The following is a 24625-nucleotide window of genomic DNA, read 5'->3' as shown; positions in this document are numbered from 1 at the left end:
ATTTACTTATACGTATTGTGAAAGTTTTTTTTTTTTATTTTCAATAATTCCTTTTTAAAATATTGAAAGTTAATTGAAATATTTGTGAATTTTATTCCACATTTGATAATTCAAAGAATTTCGATGAAGAGATATATATATTTATACTTCTTTTAATAGATGTTTCTAAAATTACTTCAGTTTATTTTCAAGCTTAAGAATTGAACAAAAAGCACACATACACACACACACACACACACAATGATTGATTTAATCATTTAAATGTATATCTCATTCTTTCTTTTTACCTTCTTTTTTTTTTTTTTTTTTGAAGGATTTTGTTGTTTAACTTCAATTGATGAAAAAGGTCTGTTCAAATGATAAATTGAACAAAAATTATACCGATGATATATAATCTATTATTGATATATTTATAACAAAATAATAATCGATCAAATAATATATATATATATAAATCATCTAGTAAATCTATTATTAAACTACTAGGTTTGTTAAAAAAAATAATTACTGGAATTTATAGAACATGTAGAAATTCTAGTCAAGTGGGGTTATTCGAATTTTAATGTTTAAATTTATAAGACAACAAAATATTACTTTTCATTTTCTAAATGTAAAAGAACATCATCTGAATTTTTGAAAAACTTTCTTGTACATTATAATGCTGTACATATATATATATATATAATAAATAGTTCTATTATAATAAATATGTACATAGTAGTATCGTTAAAAAAAATTGTTTTAAGTACAGCATTGAAATATAAATATTTTGCAAAATAATACAAAATATAAAACAATATACTATGTATAAATAATTAGTATAATTATATTTAAATTACATGCCAAGTTTAATGTAAAAAAAAAAAAAAAATAATAATAATAATAATAAAATGAAATTAATATTCTTATAATAAGACAAGAGATTATGTGAATGAAATTTATATCTTCGAGTTTAGATTTGTTTTTTTTTTTGTTTTTCTTTGCCAAACTAATCAATTGTAAAAATATATATCAAAACATGTAACAGATAGATCATATTATTTTGATTCATTTTGAATTATTTTGAAATGATATATAAATTTAAAATTACAAAAAAAAAAAAGAAAAAATTGAGCGAAGATAGAAAACGAAGAAAAAAAAAACAAAAGATAAATGTAAATTGTTAATAAGTCAATTAATTATGTTATTATGATTATAAATTTATGTGTGTATGTACGTACATGAATTTTTATCAACAATTTGTCCTTATTCAAATTATAAATCGGTACTGGTTTCTGATATAATGAGAAAAATCTTGTTATTTCATAAAATAATAAAAAACAAAACAAATATGTAACTTTGAAATTACATAAATATATTTTGACATAAAATTATATATAATTTTATTTTTCTCATATATTAAATAAATTGTATATATATATATATATATATATAAAAATTAAAGTTACTAGTTCAAATAAATAAATAAAAAAAAAAAAAACAAACAAACATTTAGAATTTTAATCAAATGTTAATCTTTAATATACAAAACATTTCTTTTGTAATGAATTTAATAGTAGTACGTACATATGTCTGAAAGTTAGATGTATAATATATATTTCTGAGATTTAATTAATATAATTAATAAATTAGAAACTTTAATGCACTACTACTCCATGATAATTCTGTATAATTATACAGATAATATTTCTTTATAATTTTATACATAGAAAAATTTTGGCTCATGTAAAAAATGTGTTGTTTTTCTTTTTCTTGTCTTTTTTTTTTTCGATACAATCAAACCAAAATTTCTTCAATATTCTTATAAATAAAGAATAATTTGGAATAAAGATATTTCAACTTTTTGTATCATATGATTTTTACTTATATAGGATATATCAAAATGAATTTATTCTATGAAACAGTTTGTATATATATATATATATATATAAAACTCTATTTATTTATTAATTATTATAAAAGTATAAGAAATAACAAAAAAAGAGAAAAAAAAAGAAAAAAAACGTTAGTTAATAAAATTTAAATAATAATTCAAAAAATAAATATATTATTATATTATAATATTTCAAACAAAATATAATATATCAGATCTATTAGAAAATTATTTGTCTTTATCTAACTTTTTAGCACGTTTCTCCATGAGCCAAAAGTAAAGGGATGGAAATAAGAAACGTATAAATATACCACATTTTGGAATAATTGGTGCAATAACTTCATCCTTTTCTTTTTTCAATACAGCTTTCAAAACTTTTTTGGCAACGTATTTAGGAGAATAGCCTTGTTCTATAGTTTGATCCATTACTGTAAGCACATACTATGTTTTTATATAAAAGTATAAAGTTTTCTATTAGGTCGAGTGTCATAAATAACTTCCTATGTGTCTATGTAAAATCTATTTTTCGTATTTATCTACTATAAGTCATTGAAACAAACAAATTTTTGATATCACTGTATAGATGAGAAATTCAGTTTAATCTTCTGTTAACTTTTTTATGTAATCAATGTTACATTTAACAGTTTTTCTTAACTTCTCAAATGGAACTGTAAAAAGTGCATATTCAACGTGTAATGCTTTAAGAATTGAAACAATTCAATAACACTAAAGTGGCAAGTGAATAAATATGCAGCGTATACAGTGCAGAATTGATAACTGATAGGACAGTTAGAAATTGGTTTGTAAAATTCCGTTCAGAAGATACAACCTTAAAAGACGAACCACCGAGTGCAGGACGTCTATCCAACTTTGACGAACCTTTTGAAGGTAATATTGGAACAAAATTCAATAGATACGTTCAACAAATACAAAGAGTGCAAAAAGAAAAGAAAAAAACACCATGAAAAGTGTCTTGCACTTATCAGTCGCAGAAATGCCATTCTTTGTTTCATAAAAACACGGAAGTTATTTATAACTCGGCCTAATATTTTTATATTACTTTTGTATTTTTAATATACTTGAAAAAACAAAACAAACAAACAAACAAACCTCCATATGTTTCACCATTTCCTGTTAAAGCATTTAATGATAAAGCAGTCTTTATATATCCAGGACTTATTATTGTTACTTTAATATTTTTCTCAGCTAATTCCGCTCTACAGGAATCGCACCAAGCTTGTAATGCATGCTTAGATGCTGCATATGCAGATCTAATAAATTATGATATTTAATTGATTACTAATCCTAATCAAAGATATTGATAACAAAATGATACAAACCTATAAGGTATAGAAATTTTACCCTGAACACTGCTAATATACACTACATGACCATATTGTTGTTTTAACATTGACGGAAGAACGGCTGGAAACAAATATATATATATATATGTCGTATAATATTCAAATTAAATAAATCTCTCTCTTTTATATATATATATATATTAATTTTTATATTAACCTTTAGTTAATGCTATTTGTGCAAAGTAATTAATGAGCATCACTTTAATATCCACATCCACATTTGTATTAATGACCTCTCCTCGATATGAAATTCCAGCGTTATTTATCAAAATGTCGATTCTTTCATGTATCGATAAAACTTTTGATATTTCCGGTTGTAAAGTATTAATTTCGGTTAAATCCAAAGGTAGAATTACAGGTGGATGAGTTGGAACTGTCTGAAAAATGTAATATTATTAATATAATATAAATATTTATTTATATATACATATAAACATATGTACCCATAATTATGAAAGTGATCTAAGTCAAAATTAATAAAAAAAAAATGAGTTTACACACTACATTATTATAAACTAAATAAATTCAATGTAATTTGAAAACGATATTATCAAAAATGAATCGTTAGATAATGTTTGTTATTTCAATATTGTGTAGAATTCATATAATAGTGTTCAAGTATAAATCTTTAAATAAGATTTCGAAACAAGAGATATATGACTTAGATAGAGACCACTTTCATAATTATGAGCACATATGATAAAATAGAATACAATTGAACATACACAATGTTTCTCCACTAATGTATTTTTAACTCTTTCCAACTCTGCTTTTCTTCTAGCAACTAAAATAAGTCTGCAACCGCAACTGTAAAATACATGAGCTAACGCTTCGCCTAATCCAGAACTGGCACCAGTTATCATTACCACCTAAATTAACATAATTTACAAATTTACTACAATAACAATATACTATCAAATATTTGTTCACAAATTAGAATATACGCATGATACCTTATTTTTTAATATTGCTTTTTCTTTCTTTTGTTGCATAATGTCATAAAAATGGTAAAGTAACCATGGTATAGTAATTGGAAATCCAATTAATTTAAACAACCACCATATAATGTACCATCCTTTTAAGGTTTCTTTTTCTTTCATGATTATAGGTGCGTATAATTAATTAAATGTATGCAAGATCAAATGATTATATTAAGGTTATGTTATATATTTTTATATAATACTTTTCTCGTTATAATTGTAAAATACGCGATTAATCATCTATACGTAAACGTACAAAGTTCAGAATGTTATAATCACTTACATTAGAATCCTATTTTATGTATTGCGTGTATACACACACACATATATATCAGTGAAGCCAGATCGTACAACATTTCTTCCCCTTCTCTCGAGCACAGCACGTCTCGCACACAACGAAATGTTACGTGTCGGTGTGTCGGGAAACCGAAAGAAGTCGAGGGAAGCCGAGGGAAGCCGAGGAGTGTAGTTCAGTGCACACAGTGTGCACTTCACTGCATTGTGTCCATGTATTTCTCCGCGGCGCGTGTGAGGTATAATTTCTCCTCCGTCGCGCAGCTAACTTCGGCTTCCCTCGGCTTCTTTCGGTTTCCCGACACACCGACACGTAACATTTCGTTAGTCGAGGCGTGCTGGGCTCGAGAGAAGGGGTAGAAATGTTCTACGATCTGGCTTCACTGATATAGTTATATATATATATATATATATATATATGTATTTGTGTATAAACTTATCCGCTTTATCGACAAAGCGTCATAGCACGTGACTGATATGTAATAATATATATAATTATTGTATCATTACGTCATTATTTAATTATAGCATTGTATAGATCACAGCAATATCTTATTGCATGTAGTTGGAATAAATGTTTTATACGATAATTAAAATATGGAATTCGTCAACTCGCGACAATACCGTTGATCGTGAAGGTAGGTTAATGACTTGATCACTCGTTGTTATTTTTAATCATACATTTTCTTATTTATAAATATATTTATGTAATAATAATGAGAGTTGAAAAGTAACGATAAAATTGGCTCATCTTAACACTTGGTTAACATGCGGTTAACGTATTTTTACGTTTATCGTAGTTTGTCATTGGAGGGCGAGTCACGTAAAAATACGTATTTAGTAGATTTATAACAAAGGTCTGGCAGTTGTCTGGCTCTTGTTCTATTATTTTTCGAGACATAAAGATGGGAAATTTGTAAAATCATTTGTGCACGTTAATTGATATTATAAGGATAATAATATATTCACACATAATTCTTTTGTTTTATAATAAATATCTCTATGTATAGTTATGCACGAATATAATATAATATATATAAAATGTTAAATTAAGTTAAAAACAACATAAATTAAACAACCTTCATTTGAATAATAGAATCTAAAGCAAATAATTATGTATTTTCTAAAAGATATTAAATCTAATATTAAATATAAGATAATATTGTGTATCTCATTGTCAATGTAGAGAAACATTTGAGCTGCCTATATACATATGAAAGTATTTTGTGTTGATGCGTGAAATATTTAAAAGTTGTTAATAAAATTGAATGTATGATTAGAGAGAGAAAAAGAGAGAGAGAGAGAATATATTAATTTTTGATTCATCTTCATAAAATTAATTTTTAAAATGAAACTTCTTACACGATGATGGATCTATTTAACATTTGCATTAAATATTTCATGTTTAGCATATAGTATAAAAAGAATAAAAGTTGTGTATACTCATATTATCTATTTTTTAATATAAATAGCGTTAAATAAGTGTAAGAAATTTCACTTTCTTCATATGTGTACTCGCGCTGATAAAAATATCATGTATACTTTATTATTTATATTGATATAGCTGTAGCTCTAACAGCAGCACTGAGCAATGGGTTTGGATCAGGCTCTTCTGTTAAGATGTTAACTTTAGTCCATTCTCTACGTTTGTTACTTTGACGTAATGCATCAATAACTGCTTGTACATATAAGCCATCTTCAAATGTAGCTGCACAAAATACAGGTTCTTTTACCCAACCTCTTTTATCTTCAACCGATTGAAATGCTTCTCTTAACGCAGAAATCATATTTCGTAATCCTTTAATGTAAGGACGTGGAATAGAATCAGAGACAGGTTGTGGTATTTCTAAATCATCAGTATCTCGATAAAGAATTTCTTCTTGTCCTCCTTTAAATCCATATAAATCTCCATTGGTAACAAGAAGATGATTATTACCGCCACATATCAATACTTCTTGAGAAAGCTGCCCTTGTAAGTGATTACTTAATGTAGCCGTAACTAATGCTCCTCCACTCAGTTCAATTTGAAAAGTACAAAAATCAGGTGATGTTATATGACGTATGCCATTGATATATTTTGTAGTTTGAGTAAACGTTCTAACAACAGCATGTACTCTTATAGCTCGTTGACCAATCAAATGGAATATTAGATCTATTACATGGCTACCTACTAATGCCAAAATTCCACCACCCATTGTATCATCGCATAACCAATCATAATCTGATACCAAAAAAAAAAAAAAAAGAAATGAAAATGAAAATATTAGTTACAATAAGGAAAGAGGAAATATCATTTTACATTAGTTAATTGTGTGAACTATTTAATACATACCATTATGTAATAAACTTCCCATATGTACTCTAATTTCAATGATTGTTATAGGACCTCCTAAATAATCATCTTCCAAAGCTTTCTTCATGTAAACAAATGCTGGTAGAAATCTCAAACTGTGATTGACTATGCTGATTAATGATGGATAATATTGAGCAGCTCTAACCATTTTTAATGCTTCACTTTGACTTAAGCCAGCAGGTTTGTCACAAACCACATGCTTTCCTATACCCAAAGCTTTGACTGCAATCTGTGCATGTAAACTTGGTGAACACATAATAAATATTAAATCAACATCTTTCCTCAGAAGCACGTCATCTATACGACTTGTATGAAATGGTATCTCAAGATCAGCTGCTGCTTCCGATACTTCGGATAACGTTCTACCCCATATAGCTTTAATTTCAAATCCCTTCACTCTTAAAAAGGGAATAATTACTCTGACAATATTCCCTGTGCCAAACACTCCAATACCAGGTAATGTCATATTTGTACTTTTAATTAAATCGTCTTTTTATTTAATCATTGTCATATATATATATATAAACGTTGATAAATTTTATTTGGTAATCAATAATGACACCATTTAAATACAATCAGTGGTTATAAATCGTACGGTTTTATATCAATTTCTAATCGAATGATTAATCCAATGAGTTATGACATTTTCTTAAACAATGATTACTGGCACTCTATCGGTTGAATAGCAAAATCATTTTTGATACTCTATCGGTATATTACCGACCGTAACTTTCTTACACGCGATTCAGAGCATGATCCTTTAAAAATATGCAATGTATTAATGTATAAATAAATAGAACAATAATATTCTTCTTCTCAATTATATTGAAAGAGTTTTTTTTAATTTTCATAGAAAATATTTAACAAATGAATGAGTACAATATTTGTTCTGAATTGGTAATGTTCTTATCTAATAATCAATATTTTTAATCACTTTGATTTATATCAAAGTGTATTAAAAAAATCTGTTCTCACTTTATGATAATTGAACATAACGTTACATTAATTTTGACAATGAAAAAGAAAAGGGATAACATAATTTACGTAATCATACTTATAGAAAAATAGAAATTGTTAAGTTAGTAGCAAGATATTATCTCATTGATAATATATTATCTGGAGAAAAATTGACAAGTTTTTTTTCTATAAAAATAAAGTAAACTATACTATCGGACTTCGTTGAACTTGATAAGAACGTGAAGAAGTTAATAATATCAAGGCTTTTAGTATCGATGGATATATCTAAACAAAAGTACATCGGCTATATTAAATTCTTTATCATATTTTATCATATTAATTCTAAGAAATAAACTGACAACTTCGAAATTCATTTCAAGATTAAAAGAATTAATCGTAATCGATGTTACTTTAAGACTCCTCCTTACTCTCTTACGGTGTTCAAATTTTTAGATTAACAAACAAAACAAAAATAGTTTGCTCTCTTGTACAAAAATATAATGATGTATTGAGAAAAAAAATATATATATAATAATAAATTTTATTATAGTGATGAAAAAAACAAATTTCAATTTAAAATCAATTCGTTGATATTTTTAATCGATGTTTCTATATTTTTGAAAAAAAAAACAGAAAAAAAAGTGCGTTTCTTTCGTTCGATCGTGCATATTTTTTTAATCATAGACACTTGACACTAATATGGTAAGTTTATACAATAAATTGCTTTACTTACAATTATAGACTTATATTTTAATAGAATTAACAAAATAATATTTGAGATCAATGACGACGCGTCTAGTTCGTTAAAGAATTATCTTCGATGCTAAGATGAGGTATTTAGTTTGAGGTGTAAAACTTTAGCTAAGGACAAACACACATGTATTCAAGACGTGTCAGTTGTGTTAACACCTCTTTCAGCTTCTACATTGATTATAACGTTTTCTAATGTGTCAGTTGTTTTGTTAACATCAAAACGTAAAAATATACGATAATGTTACGATGTGGAATTGTACAAATCGATTACTTTTTTCACGTTGGAAAAAAGAACGAACGAAATATCTGTGCATGTTGGTGAGTTTAAGTGATATCTTAATATATATATATATTGAATTTGAATAACTATATTCGGAAATCACTTATTATTATTATTATCATTCTTAGAACTTCAATCAAGATTCATTGCAATTTTCATCATGCTTTGAAATTCTGCTACGTAAATTGGCTTATTGCCAGTTGCTGGAGATGCACTAGGTGCTCGACCACCATACTTTATTTCTTCCACTCGTAGACGTAAAGCTAACGCTAATCTATCTCTTGTATAATAGTACGGGCCTTGATTTTTGTGTTCTTCTTGAAACCACATTATCTACGTGTTCAAGGTAACATATTAGATATAACGAATTATTAAATTTTACTTCATTTCGTTTACAACGAGAAATTGTGTGCAATTATTATTGTTAAATAAACGATACGCATTAAGTTACCTTGCATTTAGGATATTTAGTGAATTCATTTCTAACGAGGTGATATGGAAATGGACATAGTTGTTCGATTCGTATTATTGCAATTTTATCTTCTAATTGTTTTTCCTTACGTTCTAGAACAAGATCATAATAGACTTTTCCTGAACAAAATAGTATCTTTTGAATGCCTTCTGGTTTGACAGAATGGTCTCCAATCATAGGTTGAAACGTTGTGCCAGGGCTTATGTCTTTGAAATTCGATACCGCCATTGGATGTCGAAGCAATGACTTTGGTGTCATAATTACCTACAATAATTGAACGATAATTAATTATCTATTATTTATTATAATAAAATTTGCAATGTTAAATTATTCACACCAGTGGTTTTCTAAAAGGCATCAATATTTGTCGTCGTAAAACATGAAAAAAGTTAGCCGGTGTAGTCAAATTACAAACGATCCAATTAATTTCAAAAAGTTGTCGTGTCATAATCTCTTCCGATAATTCATTTCCAGAAGCATTCGATTCCGTTCCAGGAATTTGCAAATTATCATCATCACACAATTGCAAAAATCTTTCCAATCTTGCAGACGAATGTTCAGGTCCTTGGCCTTCCATGCCATGTGGTAAAAGCAAAACTAATCCTACTTGTCTACCCCATTTTGATTCGCCAGAAGCTAATATACAATCTATAGTAACCTAAATCAAATTCATGATAATTTTAGACTAATCAAGCATTGTCATTTATATTAAATTAATGTATTACCTGACAGGTATTAACAAAATCACCGAATTGTGCTTCCCAAAGTATAAGCGAATTGTAATTGTAAGTCGAGTATCCTAACTCGAAACCTTTTCCGGACAACAATATTAAAGAATTGATTGTTAATAAAATAAAAAAATATATATATATATATATATATATATATTTTTTACGCTTATAACTATTTTATATCTTGTGTATAATAAATTTTACCGCAAACCCCGTATTCGGACAATGGTGAATTGGAAACGGTATAAAGTGCTTGGCCAGAAAAAGCATCATTCAGAAGATTTTTATATAATTTGTCTCTATTTTGATCATGAATAATGTGCATTCGATGGGAAAATGTTCCACGTTCCACATCTTGTCCGGATAATCTTACGTGATGTCCTTCTTTCAATAGACTAAGAAATGCTAAACCTTCGCTCATAGCCCAATCAATTTCATTGACTGTTATCATCTCTCGTCGTTTTTTCATTGCTCTTAACACCTACATACAATAGAATTATAAAAATAATTATCTAGAAATTTAAATTATTGACAAATAGATCGTTTTCTATTGCGTACCGCATTGTGCGCTGTTATCCCTTCCGGAGGAGTAGATAAAACTTTACAAATCATTTTAATTGATTCCAAATCGATGCCTGATGTTGGAATCTTATTTTTCGGACTTTGATTTGAAAAGAATTCGCTCCATGGTACGTCATGCCAATCCCACATGTGTATAGATTGAATGGATTGCGCTTTCTTGAATTCTGTTTCACAATGGTCTAAGTATTTTTCGGTTTCCTACGAAAAAATAAAAGATGACAGGAAATTATTATTAAAAATATTATTTAAAATGTATTTTGACAAACTTCTTTTGCAAAAGCTTCGGTTATCACGCCCTCTTTCAAAAGTTTATCGCTGTAGATGGTCAGAACATTTGGACGAGCTTTTATTTTCTTGTACATGATAGGTTGTGTCAACATAGGCTCGTCCAATTCATTATGACCAAATCTTCGATATCCCACAACGTCGACCATAACGTCATTATGAAATATTGCCCTTTCAGATAAATATTAAGTAGAAACGTTTAATTGAGATAAGACATTCGTGTTGCATCGAAACATTTACCTATATTCGCTGGCAACTTGACTACAGTACACGACTAAATCCGGATCATCGCCGTATACATGAAATACAGGTGCGTTTATGACCCTCGCCACATCCGTACAATGCCAACTGGATCGAGAATATCTCGGATCGGTCGTAAAACCAATCTTAAGTTGTTTAAATATTAAAAGATAATAAAATAATTTCATGAGCTAATACAATCGCACAATTATTTATTGCAATAACATTCGAAATTTTACCTGATTATTTATAACTATATGAATAACACCACCAGTTGTATATTCTGGTAGATTTGTTAAGTGCATCGTTTCAAAAACTACTCCTTGCCCAGCTAAAGCAGCATCGCCGTGAATTAAAAGAGCCAATGATCTTTCACCTTGTTAATATCAATGAAAATTCTTGTAGATTAATATTTTTACAGAAGAGAAGGACAAAAATCATCATCAAATATCGCGTTACGTACTTTTAAAATCTTTCTTGTTTACTTGTTCGGCTCTAATTCGACCAACTACGACAGGATCGATAGCTTCTAAATGCGAAGGATTTGCCATGACGGAAACATGAATTTTTTTTTTACTTCTATATGTAAATAAGTATAAATAAACATGTAAAAGTTATTTAGTATTAGATACACACAAAAAAAAACATAGAGATTAAAAATTATAATGTATGATACCTTTCCAATAATTTCTCAGTATACGTTCCAAGATGATATTTTACATCACCTGATCCAAAACCATCTAAAGCTACAGGATTGAACTGAGTAAATAATTGATGCAAAGGTTTCGAACATACATTAACTAATGTGTTCAAACGCCCACGATGTGCCATTCCTATCATCACGGTTTCCACTCCTACCAAATAGAAATAATCTAATTGAAAATCAAATAAAATTTCATTCTCTTGTTTTGAATTGAAAAAAAAAAAAAAAAAAAAAAAACAAGGGTAGTAATTCATTGCCTTTTTCAGAAGATGTTTCCAAAAATTGCATCATTGCAGCGATAACCGATTCGCAACCTCCCAATCCAAATCTTTTTTCGCTGCTATACTTCCTTTGTAAAAATCCTTCAAATGTCACCGCTTTCATGATATTCTTCCAAATCCATATTCTGTGTTCGTTAGATAATTTCCAAGCATTTGGTACTTCAAATTTTTGTCTTAACCAGTCTAACTGAATGATCGTATACAATAATCGATATAAAATGTACATTTTGAGTTTAATGATTAGTTTCATCGATTACCATAATAGGATCGTGAATATAAGTGTATTCGAGTCCTAAATGTCCGCAATAAATTTGATTTAATCTCTTAATGATCTCACGCAATGGTAAACTTGTTTTCGTTCCACCGATCATTGTTGATTTCGTCAATAAAAATTCTTTATCCATGTCAGCTTCTGTTATTCCCTTTAGATATTCCCTTACCACGATCGTTGGTGGCAACTTGGCAGTCCCTTGAAGCTTAACGGAATCCGGATTTTGAATACCCAATGGATCCAAATCGGCTATCAAATGACCGCGTGTCTTTAAATATAAATATATTAATTATATCATTGTAACATAGCAATCAATCAATCAATCAATCAATCATTTTTTTTTCTACCTGATAAGCACGAATCGTAGCATCAACGTCTAATGTATTGTTTATATAATTATCACTTGAAGATTGATCAAAAGACGACCCCTTAGTTTTAGGTAACATTGAAACTGAAAGAAAAAAAACAAACAAACAAACAATAAGCAAAAATTTAATGCAAAATGTATGTAAGAATATATGTGTATGAAGAGAAAATGAATAATAGTATTACTTTGTTGTTCTGGTCCTTTTTCCTTTTGTTTTACATCAATTTTTGTCATTTTTGACTCGGTTGTAGGAATATTGTTTTCAGGTGAAGTAGTAGATTTAATGTTATTTCTTTGCGAATCAATTTGTTGAAAGAATTCATTCCAAGAAGAATGTACAGAATTTTTATCTTTCAACCAAGCTCTATACATGTTTTGCAAATAATGATGATTTGACATAGTAAGAAAAATGTCTTTTATTTCGTCAGAACCATCATCGTGTTTATAACGTTCGAATTTTTTCTCACGAAGTTTTATTTGTCGAGACACGTGTGATAACAAATTTCGCGTCTGTCTATAAAGTTTTATGATCGTGGGCATTTTTGTAATCATTCAATTTTGAACTGTTGAAAAATTCTTATGAAAATCGAACAAACACGTATGAATTATTTTTCAATTATATAATATATTTTGATAGAACAATATAGTAAGTAAAAATAAAATATTTCTTTTCTTTTTTTTTTTTTTTTTTCTACTCACGTTAAACATCAGTTTCATTATGACGTATATCAAATTTCTTAATTAAAATCTTATTATCTATATATATATATGGTATTATGTTCGTAGCAATATTCATACAATAAATTTGTATCCCATTGAAAGTTTATGCAATTAATATTCTATATACGTATATTTGTGAAAATATTATTATTTTCATAATAAAGATTTTTTTGTTATTTTATTATCGTTTAAATATTGTAAGATTTGTCAGTAAAAAAAAAAAAAAAAAAAAAAAATACAACGAAATATATTCATATTTTTTCGTAAAAGAAGAAAAATCAAATCGGATAGTTTGACGATGTGTTTGATAATTTAACCTAAAGTATAAATGTACAAAATTGCGAAAATAATTGATACATATTTTTTATAACAAAATAACAAGAAACAAAATGTATTAATTAAAGTATTATTATTATTATTATTATTTATTTCAATGAAATTTCTTAACTTTCACATATATATATATATATATATATATATATATATATATATATATATATATATATTTGTATTTATATAGACATACATTTTTAGGGTGAGAGTTCTTCAATATTTCCTGAACACAGATTCATTAGAATAAGTCCTGACAATGTTCCATCAAAAAACCAATTTCCGAGGAATCGTATCGTGTCCCATAAAGTAAGTATTCGTCGTATATATTTGTAAAACTAGTTAGTGTTACAAAAGATTCTACCTAAATCCTTGAACATGGTTTTTTTCTCTTTTTTTTTTTTTTTACAGTATACCGTGTGGAATTTTATTCCGAAAAATTTATTTGAACAATTTCGACGTATAGCAAATTTCTATTTTCTTATTAACACATTAGTAGCACTAATGATAGATTCTCCAATTTCACCATTCACAAGTTCCCTACCTTTAACGTTTGTCATATTGGTGACTGCTTGCAAACAAGGATACGAAGATTATCTTCGATATAAAGTAGATAAACGTATTAATACAAGATTGGTAAATGTCATTCGTAACAAATGTGCACAGGTCAGTTATAATATTTTATATATGAAGTATAATTGTTTTTTATCAACATTTTATATATAATAATAAAATAAAATGTTTATCATATAAATATCATAGGCTATTCACTGCGAGCAAATAGTTGTTGGAGATATTGTAAAAATAGGACGAGACGAAGATATTCCATGTGATCTTCTTCTTTTACACAGCGATGATAGTTCCGGTTACTGTTATGTTACAACATCCAATTTAGATGGAGAAACCAATTTAAAGGTATTTATTGAAATATTTATGTAGATAGACAAATTGTACATTATACGTTATTTTCTTTTGTGCATGTTTAGACGATTAGTGTACCAAAAATCCTTTCGACGATGTCTCTTCAAGAGATAGTATCGATGCAAGCAACTGTGACATGTCAAACACCTATGGCAGATCTTTATACTTTTCATGGAAAAATAGAAATAGAAAATGATATGGACGAAGTGACGAGTGGATTTCTAACAATAGATAATATGTTGCTTCGTGGAGCAATATTAAAAGACACCGATAATGTAGTCGGTTGTGTTATTTATACTGGTCAAGATACTAAGCTATCTTTAAATTCGAAAACGGTTCCTAATAAATTTTCAACTGCAGAAAAGTACGTAGACGTTTTATTTCTACAAAAAAAAAAAAAAAAAAATTAATAAATTAATATTGTGGGACGAGTGCCTCCATGCCAAACTTATCGGGCCTTCGTGAGAAGGATTGTGGTCGGTGGGCCCTGGATAGCTCAATTGGTGTTAAAGAGCAGTCTCACCCGGAAAGTGAAAGATCCGTGGTTCGAATTCCCCGGTCCCAGTTAGTCCAGCGATCCAATTTTTTTCACGAATCCTACAATATTATTAACGATAATTTATATTAATATTCAGTTAACAATTAAAATAAATATCATATATTTTTTTCAGATCTATCAATAAGTATCTTACTGTATTTATCATACTACTGCTGCTTGAAATAAGTATTTCTACGATTTTGAAATTTATAATTGAATCTAATTCAACATGGGATTTCTATTTGGGAGAGAAAAGTTCTACTACACCTTTGTCTATTATTGTAGACTTCTTCAGTTTTACTATTTTGTATAATTATATCGTTCCAATATCGTTATATGTCACAATCGGTAAGATATCATGCGCGTAGTAATACCTTCAACAATATTGCATATTTTCTTTTGTATTGTTATCCATGCGCTTTTCAGAATTACAGAAATTTCTGGGATCATTTTTCTTCGAGTGGGACATCGATTTGTATGACAATGCATCCGATCAACCAGCATTGAGCAACACATCGGATTTAAATGAGGAACTTGGTCAGGTTGAGTATTTATTTACTGATAAAACTGGTACTCTGACTGAAAATTTAATGGTATTCAGAAGATGTTCTATCAATGGAAAAGTATATATAGAAAAAGATTGCGATGGTAGTCTTTACTTGTTACCACCTAACGGAGACGAACAGAAGGCTATTAAATTACAATCGTGGCAGGTAAATGTTGACGCGATTACATGTTATATATTGAAAAAATGATCATGTAATTGAAACATTGTATTAACATTACAGCCGGAAATCTGGCACTTCATGATAAGTATTTCTCTTTGCCACGTTGTTCAAATAGCACCGCCAAGTCAAAAATCAATTATTAGTTCTAAACGTTTAGAATATCGTAAGAGTTTTAGATTAAAAGAAACAACAAAGATTAATAGTTCATTATTAATGCACCCGGATCTTCCAGAATATCAAGTAAGGATGCCAATATTTTAATGTTTGCTTAATACGTTCCATATACCGTGTTGGGCGTATGCACTCCACGCTAAACTTTCCTTTAAATCTATTTGGTTAAATGATGAATAATGTTCAGCTACGTAATTCATAAAAAAATAAATATATTGCTTTGTTGTTTTATGCAAATACAACAATAAAACAGTAATAATAAATGATTATATTTCAATGACAAAATTAACATATATTACAGGCAACATCGACGGATGAAAAAGCTTTGGTAGAAGCAAGCGCAAGATGTGGTGTTGTATTTTACAAAAACACGAGCAATGTAATGGAAATAAAGATAAATGATAGTATTCTTATTTTTCAAAAAATAGACGTATTAGAATTCAGTTCTGGTAAGTTGAACAATTATTGTGTGATTATTTTCATTTTAACTTTGATGATTTCAAACAAATGAATATAATTCTTCATATTATGTGTAAACAGATCGGAAAAGAATGTCAGTAATACTCAAGGATACCGCAGATGACTTGTGGTTGTATTGTAAAGGTGCAGACACATCAATTTTACCTTTGATTGTACAAGGAGACGTCGAAACAGCAGCTGCTCACGTGAAAGAATTTTCCATGGTATGCGCTAATGTTCTATAATGTTATCAATAGCAATTACATGTACGTCTTCTTTATTAATATTTTTTCTATCTTGAATTAGAGAGGATTGCGTACTTTGGTAGTGGCTTATAAGAAATTAAATCAAATAGATTATGAACGATTGACACGTAATATTGAACTTTCAAGACAAGTGATTGGACAAGATCGAGAAACGTGCATCCAACGTGCCTACGAAGAGATGGAAAGTGGTCTAACTTTACTTGGAGTAACTGCGGTTGAAGATCGTCTTCAAGAAAATGTTGAAGAAACGCTCGAGTGTCTCAGAGTGGCGGGAATAAAGGTTTATGATTTTATAAGTTATATGCATATCGTAAATCGATTGTAGTTAATTTACAAGAAGAGACTGGGATCGTCTTCTTTCCGATTTGTTTGAAATTTGGCACACTTGTAGTAGTCCATGAGAAGATTCTTTGGGTCTTTAAACTTGCCGCAGATAGCCAGCCGTTTGCGAATATTTTGCATTGAAATTTCACATAGATGTGTATTCCCTTAGCTGTAATAGTGTAGTATCATACAATATATTTTATTATGTAGGTTTGGGTACTTACCGGTGACAAAGCAGAAACGGCTGAAAATATAGCTTTTTTGTGCGGTCATTATAAAAAAGGTACTGAAGTGTTACGTTTAATGACACAAACAACGCCGCATACTTGCTTTATTACTTTGACTCATTTCGAGTAAGTATAATAATATTTGCACAAATTAAAACATCTTTTCTATTAATGTATAACAATATAATTATAATTTTAAATACGACATTTACAGACGTAAAATGAAATTGGAACCTTATAGACAATATGGATTTTTAATCAATGGAACTTGTCTAAGATCGGTTATTCAAACATGTCCAGAGTTGTTTAAAAAAGTAGCAATGGCATGTGAGTCAGTTGTATGTTGTAGATTAACGCCTCTCCAAAAAAGTGAGGTAACAAATGATCGTGTATAATTATTTAAATGATAGGATTAAAAAAAAACAAAATTTAGAAGATAAATCGTTAACTAGGAAAATTGTCTCATTCTTGAGAATTCATTTTGAAATAATAATCATTTTTTCTTTTTCTATCTCATACAGAGTCAAATTGAAGTAGTAAACTTGAATTACGTAGTTTATGTATTTATCATGTTGAATACAAATAGCAGCGTGGCTTTTAAAAATGGCGGGGAAATTGAATGTTTCAGATCGTTCAAATGATAAAAAATACAAAGGAAATAGTAACTGCAGCGATAGGTGATGGTGGAAACGACGTGTCCATGATTCAAGAAGCTCATGTCGGTTTAGGAATAATGGGTAGAGAAGGACGTCAAGCAACCATGTCATCGGATTTTGCATTTGCACGATTTAAACATTTAAAAAAAGTCTTTCTCGTACATGGACATTGGTATTATCGACGTATCAGTATTTTAACACAATATTTCTTCTATAAAAATTTCGTCTTCATTACACCACAAATATTATTTGCTATACATAATGGATTTTCTAGTCAGGTATATTAAATATTATACAAATTCAACATACACACATATATTGGATGGGTCAATATTTCTGTCCAATTAGAATATTGTCGTTGTTTATAATAACAATATGACAAATTTTATATAAGCAATTTACTCTGCATTTTTTTAAATGAATATTATGGGACCTTGAAATCTCCTCTATGCCTCCACTCACGCAAAAAAACGTTCAAGCCAAAATACGTCCCTCATCATGCCGTATAAGTTGCGTATATAAAATGTTTCATATTGTTATTATAAACAACGACAATATTCTAACTGTACAGAGATATTGTCCCACCCTGTATATATAATAAGTTTCTGTAAGTATCATTATGTTTTATCAATGTTAAATATTTTTTATACAGGGATTATATGATAGTATGTTCTTAATGTTATTCAATGTAATATTTACATCAGTTCCAATAGTCATATTTGGATTATATGAGCAAGATTATGCTGCTAATAAACTTTTATGCAATCCGTATTTATACAAGCTTCATAAGAAAAATTTTCTATTATCCTGGAAACAATTTTTCTTATGGTCAGCTATAGGTAAACACTCACAGCATTTATTGAAGTTTATGGAATTTAACAAATAAACTTATACAAATAAATTTTCTGAATTCCTAGGTATATGGCAAATTTGTATAATATATTTTGTATTATATTTTTATATATATAAGAATCCTATAATCTTATATGACAATACACCAGTGGAACACTGGAGTTACAGTACATGGATATTCCATATGGCTATACTTGTCATTAATTGTCAGGTATTGTTTGATCACTTTTATATTTTATATCTTTACTAAATATCACACCAATTATATAATTTAATTGATATTTATTTATTTTTTTTTTTTTAGTTATTACTATGCAGTTCATATTGGACGGTACAATTAGTAATTAGTGTAATATTATCAGAATTATGCTTTTTTATATTTGCATTTGTATATTCTATTGTAAAATTGTAAGTATAATTGTTCAAAAATTTTGTAGAATAGAAAAAAAATGTAGTTGACATTTTTTTTTTTTTTTTTTAAAGAAAAATAACTGAATATCATAAGAATCTATTGAAGTAAAAAAAAAAAATAAAAATAATGATAATTTTATGTTACAGTCGATATGATGGCGATATGTTTTCTGTTTTTCCAAAATTGTTAATGTCGACTACGTTCTGGTTACTTACTTTGTTAGTACTTGTTATTTCATTAATTCCTGGATGTTTAATTAAAATTTATGAATCACATAGACCAGATAAAATTCTACGTAAAAATGAAGAAACACCGGATACCATGTATTTCGTTGATAGTGACAATGAAATGACTTCATCTTCACAATTTCAGGTAATAATATTTATTAATGTTATTTACACATTTATAAAGAAAGCATTATACATTTATAAAAATTGCAATCTTTTCTCATTTGTAGGATGAAAACATTAGTAATATTTTACCATGGAGGGGTCATTTTGATTTCAATAAGAATCTGTAAAAAATTATTCTTATAATTAGATGCAAAATTAAACGTCTATAGTGCTTTCTCTTTATTATGGTATAATAATTATTTTTATATTTCTTTATATACATTTATAAAAAAAAATATATAAAATTAATAAAAAAATAATATTTCAAAAATTAGAAATTATTTGTTAATATTTCATAAATATTTTCAGCAATGAAAAGAAAAAACGAAAACAATATTCTGCTAACCTTTCTTGATCTTCGTTAAGTGATGTTTCATCACGTGAAAGAACATTTTACAAAAAAAAAATATATATATATATATACATTTGTTATACAAGCAAATATAATTATTTTGAAGAATTCAACATGTTTGAGATAATGTCTATTGATTAATGTTAAAACCGTCAAAAGAAAATTATTATCTTGTCATTAATTCAAACTTACATCATTGTAAGTACATTTTTCTATTGTCGCGCGCAATAATAATAATAATAATAATAATAATAATAGATTAAATTCTACAACTTTTAAACACGATGATCATATATGCGCATAGTTATTTTTAAATATTCTTTATGGAAGGTGTATGGATGACAAAACTAAAATCATTCAATTGTATTCTGTGAAAATAATGCAATTATTCGCGAATGTCATGTATTCGCGTTCGATGTCTACGAATCCATAAAATATCATCAGGTATGAATTGCAATTTTTAAATTCATTTTTTATATTATACGAATTTTATTATGAAAAAAATAGTTAAGAAAGCATATAATTGCCACATTAGGATCGGACCAAATAATGTAAATAAATGTTATTGAATAGAGCGCCCTCTACATATGCTTGCACATAATATCGAAATTTAGAAATAAGAAAAAGTAACTGAGAGAGAGATAGATAGATAGAGAGAGAGAGAGAGAGAGAGAGAAAGAGAGATGTTTTCAAGTTCGTACATACAAAAAAGAGAGAAATAATTAAATACAAACATACTTTTGGTTATAAAACGATGAAATAAACGAGATCGAATTTCAAGAATCATTTTCTTTCCTATTCAAATGTTCAATATATATATATATATATATAAAAATTTGAAAGATGATTAAATTTATTATAAACTTATCGTAACCACGTTTATCTAATCAAAATGATCTCACTTGTTCGTTTGGAACAAGCGGCTAAATATTATCAGAGAGAAACGTAATTCTTGGAAAAAACGCACAAAGTTCTTTCTTTTGCAAAAGGTATACAGTTTTTCTTCTTTTTCTGTGAATTTGTATCTATATACATATATGTGAATATATATATACGTGTTTTTTTTGTGTGTGTATTTAATTGTGTGATAATTCTTTAAAAAATGCATTTTTAAAATGTGATCTAAGAAATATTAAAAAAAAATTTTATTACATTCTCTTTTATAAAATTAGAACTAGAAAACAATATTTGACATATATACTTGTTAACAGTGAAGTTACACTTTTTGTTGTTGTTGTCTATTTTTTAAAATAAAACATACAATTATTTGATATACATCAACTTTTATTCGGTTATTATTGTAACACAGATTTTGTATTCAAATTCATGTGCATAGACAAATCGATGAAAAAAAAATGATTATAGACATCAATGACTAACTGATCATTTTTCTTCAGGTATGATCAATTAAATAAACATGAGGATCACATCGTGTTACTTTAAAAGATTCATAATAATTGCATTGATCATTGTATTCATATTTTATATTGGTCAAGTACTTAGATCTGAATTAAGATATAACGATGACTTGTCAAATTATGACAAACTGTAAGTAATTTTTCTCATAATACTTTTTTTTTGTTTTTATTAATACAATAATATTTTATCTTATTTTAAATATGTTACAAATGTTTCTTCATCATTGTTATTTGTTTCATTACAGTGTATATATGTCCCGATTGATAAAAGAATCAGTTGAACAAGATACTTTGTACGTAGGGTGTGTAAAATTAATTCATATATACAGTTATAATGATTTTTTCTTAAGAATACTAAATTGATTATATTTTAGAGATGGAGTTCCTGCATGTAAGCTACCAGAATTGAAGGTTTCTAATCCAGAGATAATGAAATTTATACATAATGTACCCCCCATAGTTTGTACTCCCCAAGATTGGGTAAAAGTTAATAAAACAAGACTCATAGTCGATAAAGAAATACAAAATAAGTATGGACGATTGATGTGCACGTTTAGTGGTAATTAGAATTATTTTCAAAGTTTTATACATATTGACAAATATTCAAATGTTTCATTAATGTCTTGTTTCTTGCTATTTTCTTTTTTTTTTTTTTTTTATTTATAGAAATAATCAGAATAGATGATAACAATATTAAGTATTCGGAACCAATAGAAGCTGATGATTTCTATATTCCCAGACATAGCGATTTTGTCGACGTAAAATGTACTTCGGAGAATGGAAACAAGTTAGTATAAAATGAATTAAAATACATGAATTCTTTAAAATAAACTATTTTAGCTATATGTTTAATATTTAGTTTATGTTTAATATTTAGCTATGTTTTGATCACATATGATGTATTATCAATTTAACATTCATTAATGGTTTTTTAGATGGCATAGCGTCTTAGCTGGAGTGAAACAAGATTTAGAAATAAAAAAGAAGTATACTTGGGATAATGTTCCAAATACTGCACTCAAATTAAACGTATTAATGTTTGGTTTTGATTCTTTATCACGTAATACGTTTATCCGAAAATTGCCTAAAACATACGAATATCTGAAGACAAATTTAAATACTTTAGTTTTGGAAGGTTATAATATAGTAGGTGATGGTACACCACAAGCTCTAATTCCTATTCTTACGGGCAAAATAGAACTTGAATTGCCAGAGACGCGTAAACGTATGGGTCAGAAAGCACAATATGTTGATGTATATCCAATGGTGTGGAAAGAGTATAAAGAAAAGGGATATATAACAGGATTTATGGAAGACGTTTATCACATTGGAACATTCACTTATCGTTTAAAAGGTTTTAAAGAGCAACCCACAAATCATTATATGAGAACATTTTACTTAGCTGCTGAGCAGTATTTTCGTAATTACAATAAATATTGTATGGGAAGTATTCCACGTCACGTGGTTATGCTAAATTACATGAAATCTATTTTTGATACTTACAAAGACGAGCCTAAATTTCTATTTGGTTTTCACGGTGAATTATCTCATGATTCTTATAATGACATTGGTGCTGCAGATGAAGATGTATATCATTGGGTAAAACAGTTACAAGATTCTGGTCACTTAAATAATACTGTTTTAATATTAATGAGCGATCATGGACATAGATTTGCAGAAATTCGTAATACTTTGCAAGGTAAACAAGAAGAACGATTGCCATTCTTTTCTTTCACTTTTCCACCATGGTTCAAACAAGTCTATCCACGTGCCTATGAAAATTTCTTACATAACACGAAACATTTGACAACACCGTTTGATGTACATAAAACATTACAAAGTATAATTAATTATGAAACTCCAAAAGAAGGAGATCGTTTTCAAAGGGCCATTAGTTTATTCGATAAGGTATAATAAATATTAATAATATCTAATAACTTTGAACACAATTAACACAGGATAATATTTTCATTTTTCAATATTCATTTGAAATAGATACCCTTGGAGAGAACATGCGCGAATGCATTCATAGAACCACATTGGTGTGCTTGCCTTACTTGGAAAGAAGTACCAGTTGATAATCCTAATGTTATTGCTGCTGCTAAGTATTTTATTCAATTCCTTAATTCCTACACGGAAGATCATCGTGATAAATGTGAAATTTTACAATTGAATCAAATACTATGGTCTGTTAAACTTTTACCCACTAAAGGTATTATACATTTTATATAGTTGTTTTTATATTTATATAAGAAAAGTATACATACATATAATAATTAAAAATATGTTATAAGGTTTATTGAATTTTCAAAAATCTGGAGATCAAGATGGCTTTGTAGCAGATCTTACTGCAAAAACTAAGATAACATCTGAGATATATCAAATAAAAGTAAAAACAGAACCAGGTGGTGGATTATTTGAAGCGAGTATTACTTATAACGTTAAAAAGAATCTTTTCAATACCAAAGTAAGTTGATTAAGTTTAATTACATTGTTCGTAATCGAATTTATTACATTTCTTTTCTTTTTCTTTTTTTTTTTTTTAATTCTTTTCTAGATTACTGATGTGAGTAGAATTAACAAATATGGGCCACAAGCTAGGTGTGTGGAACATTCATTATTCCATTTACGCAAATATTGTTACTGTAAAGATTAGATATACGTAATAGATTCTAAGTACACTAATGACCATTACGTACAACATTTTCTGTATTATTATTATTATTATTATTATTATTATTATTATTATTATTATTATTATTATTATGCAGATTATAATCGAACAATATTTTGCCTACAATATTATATTAACAAACATAATCTACTTGCCAGTTCTTTTTTCATGATTTATATTAAATCATTTCATATTCTCTATTATTGTGTATGTAGTTTTTAGTCAACGATTGAATTATATCATCGATAGAATCACTTATGGGAAAATACTATTTCATTCAAATTTTAATATTTTATGAAGATAAGAAACAAAAAGTTCACATACCAAACACAACTAAAGATTCGTATATAGATTATCAGTAATATATTTGTTCTAAGTTTTTTTTAGAAATTTTAAAAT

At 27.8% G+C, this 24625-nt stretch overlaps 5 protein-coding genes and 1 long non-coding RNA gene across 19 annotated transcripts; 2 read left to right on the top strand and 4 right to left on the bottom strand.

Moving 5' to 3' along the window:
- Positions 1-1782: 1782 nt before the first annotated feature.
- On the bottom strand, positions 1783-4693 carry LOC107064567 (dehydrogenase/reductase SDR family protein 7-like). 3 transcript variants are annotated; one of them, XM_015317367.2, is made up of 7 exons: positions 4501-4687; positions 4191-4330; positions 3963-4106; positions 3395-3614; positions 3214-3298; positions 2984-3144; positions 1783-2301 (listed from the first exon to the last, which is right to left on the bottom strand). In XM_015317367.2, the coding sequence occupies exons 2-7, from the start codon at positions 4227-4229 to the stop codon at positions 2102-2104; spliced, it is 849 nt and encodes a 282-aa protein (XP_015172853.1). In that variant the 5' UTR covers positions 4230-4330; positions 4501-4687; the 3' UTR covers positions 1783-2101. The 3 variants fall into 3 exon arrangements, with proteins under 3 accessions (XP_015172853.1, XP_089029603.1, XP_015172852.1); XM_089173477.1 differs by lacking the exon at positions 4191-4330 and having other exon boundaries at positions 4501-4693; XM_015317366.2 differs by having other exon boundaries at positions 4191-4691.
- A 220-nt stretch (positions 4694-4913) lies between these two features.
- LOC107064464 (phospholipid-transporting ATPase IF) lies at positions 4914-20917 on the top strand. Of its 10 annotated transcripts, none has more exons than XR_016176899.1 (22): positions 7819-8892; positions 14041-14145; positions 14248-14502; positions 14599-14751; positions 14823-15121; positions 15429-15643; positions 15722-16008; positions 16084-16263; positions 16496-16643; positions 16735-16877; positions 16960-17199; positions 17454-17596; positions 17685-17844; positions 18099-18404; positions 18779-18965; positions 19044-19189; positions 19283-19386; positions 19537-19762; positions 19848-19970; positions 20092-20332; positions 20465-20578; positions 20708-20917. XR_016176899.1 is itself a non-coding variant. In XM_089173463.1 (19 exons), the coding sequence occupies exons 1-19, from the start codon at positions 8821-8823 to the stop codon at positions 19908-19910; spliced, it is 3432 nt and encodes a 1143-aa protein (XP_089029589.1). In that variant the 5' UTR covers positions 7819-8820; the 3' UTR covers positions 19911-19979. The 10 variants fall into 10 exon arrangements, 2 of the variants coding, with proteins under 2 accessions (XP_089029589.1, XP_089029590.1); XR_016176898.1 differs by having other exon boundaries at positions 20670-20917; XR_016176903.1 differs by lacking the exon at positions 7819-8892 and adding an exon at positions 4914-5149 and having other exon boundaries at positions 20092-20578; positions 20670-20917.
- LOC107064566 (glucose-fructose oxidoreductase domain-containing protein 1) lies at positions 5156-7511 on the bottom strand. The gene is made up of 2 exons (XM_015317365.2): positions 6844-7511; positions 5156-6732 (listed from the first exon to the last, which is right to left on the bottom strand). The coding sequence occupies exons 1-2, from the start codon at positions 7328-7330 to the stop codon at positions 6062-6064; spliced, it is 1158 nt and encodes a 385-aa protein (XP_015172851.1). The 5' UTR covers positions 7331-7511; the 3' UTR covers positions 5156-6061.
- Positions 8899-13573, bottom strand: LOC107064568 (2-oxoglutarate dehydrogenase, mitochondrial). Its single transcript, XM_089173479.1, is given in 15 exon segments — positions 8899-9187; positions 9306-9590; positions 9664-9984; positions 10052-10137; positions 10262-10538; positions 10616-10837; positions 10906-11095; positions 11165-11310; positions 11404-11540; positions 11628-11743; positions 11841-12018; positions 12125-12335; positions 12406-12687; positions 12767-12808; positions 12811-13573. Coding segments are annotated over 15 exon segments (3210 nt in total). The 5' UTR covers positions 13327-13573; the 3' UTR covers positions 8899-8986.
- LOC149032203 (uncharacterized) lies at positions 19757-20268 on the bottom strand. The gene is made up of 2 exons (XR_016176905.1): positions 20129-20268; positions 19757-19904 (listed from the first exon to the last, which is right to left on the bottom strand). It is a non-coding gene; the product is annotated as an uncharacterized LOC149032203 (long non-coding RNA).
- On the top strand, positions 20467-24436 carry LOC107064463 (uncharacterized). Of its 3 annotated transcripts, none has more exons than XM_089173473.1 (9): positions 20467-20578; positions 21532-21682; positions 21798-21854; positions 21927-22111; positions 22219-22339; positions 22488-23460; positions 23548-23764; positions 23847-24019; positions 24110-24436. In XM_089173473.1, exons 2-9 carry the CDS (start codon positions 21552-21554, stop codon positions 24206-24208), a joined length of 1956 nt encoding a protein of 651 aa, XP_089029599.1. In that variant the 5' UTR covers positions 20467-20578; positions 21532-21551; the 3' UTR covers positions 24209-24436. The 3 variants fall into 3 exon arrangements, with proteins under 3 accessions (XP_089029599.1, XP_089029598.1, XP_089029600.1); XM_089173472.1 differs by lacking the exon at positions 20467-20578 and adding an exon at positions 20807-21123; XM_089173474.1 differs by lacking the exon at positions 20467-20578 and adding an exon at positions 20986-21123 and having other exon boundaries at positions 21798-21845.
- Positions 24437-24625: the final 189 nt, after the last annotated feature.

Source organism: Polistes dominula, unplaced genomic scaffold (genome assembly GCF_049000335.1).
Source record: "Polistes dominula isolate Pdom_NZ unplaced genomic scaffold, Pdom_raw_medaka contig_33, whole genome shotgun sequence".
Lineage (NCBI taxonomy): Eukaryota > Metazoa > Arthropoda > Insecta > Hymenoptera > Vespidae > Polistes > Polistes dominula.
The sequence above is the reverse complement of the archived record's forward strand: the minus strand, read 5'-3'. Positions and strand labels throughout refer to the sequence as shown.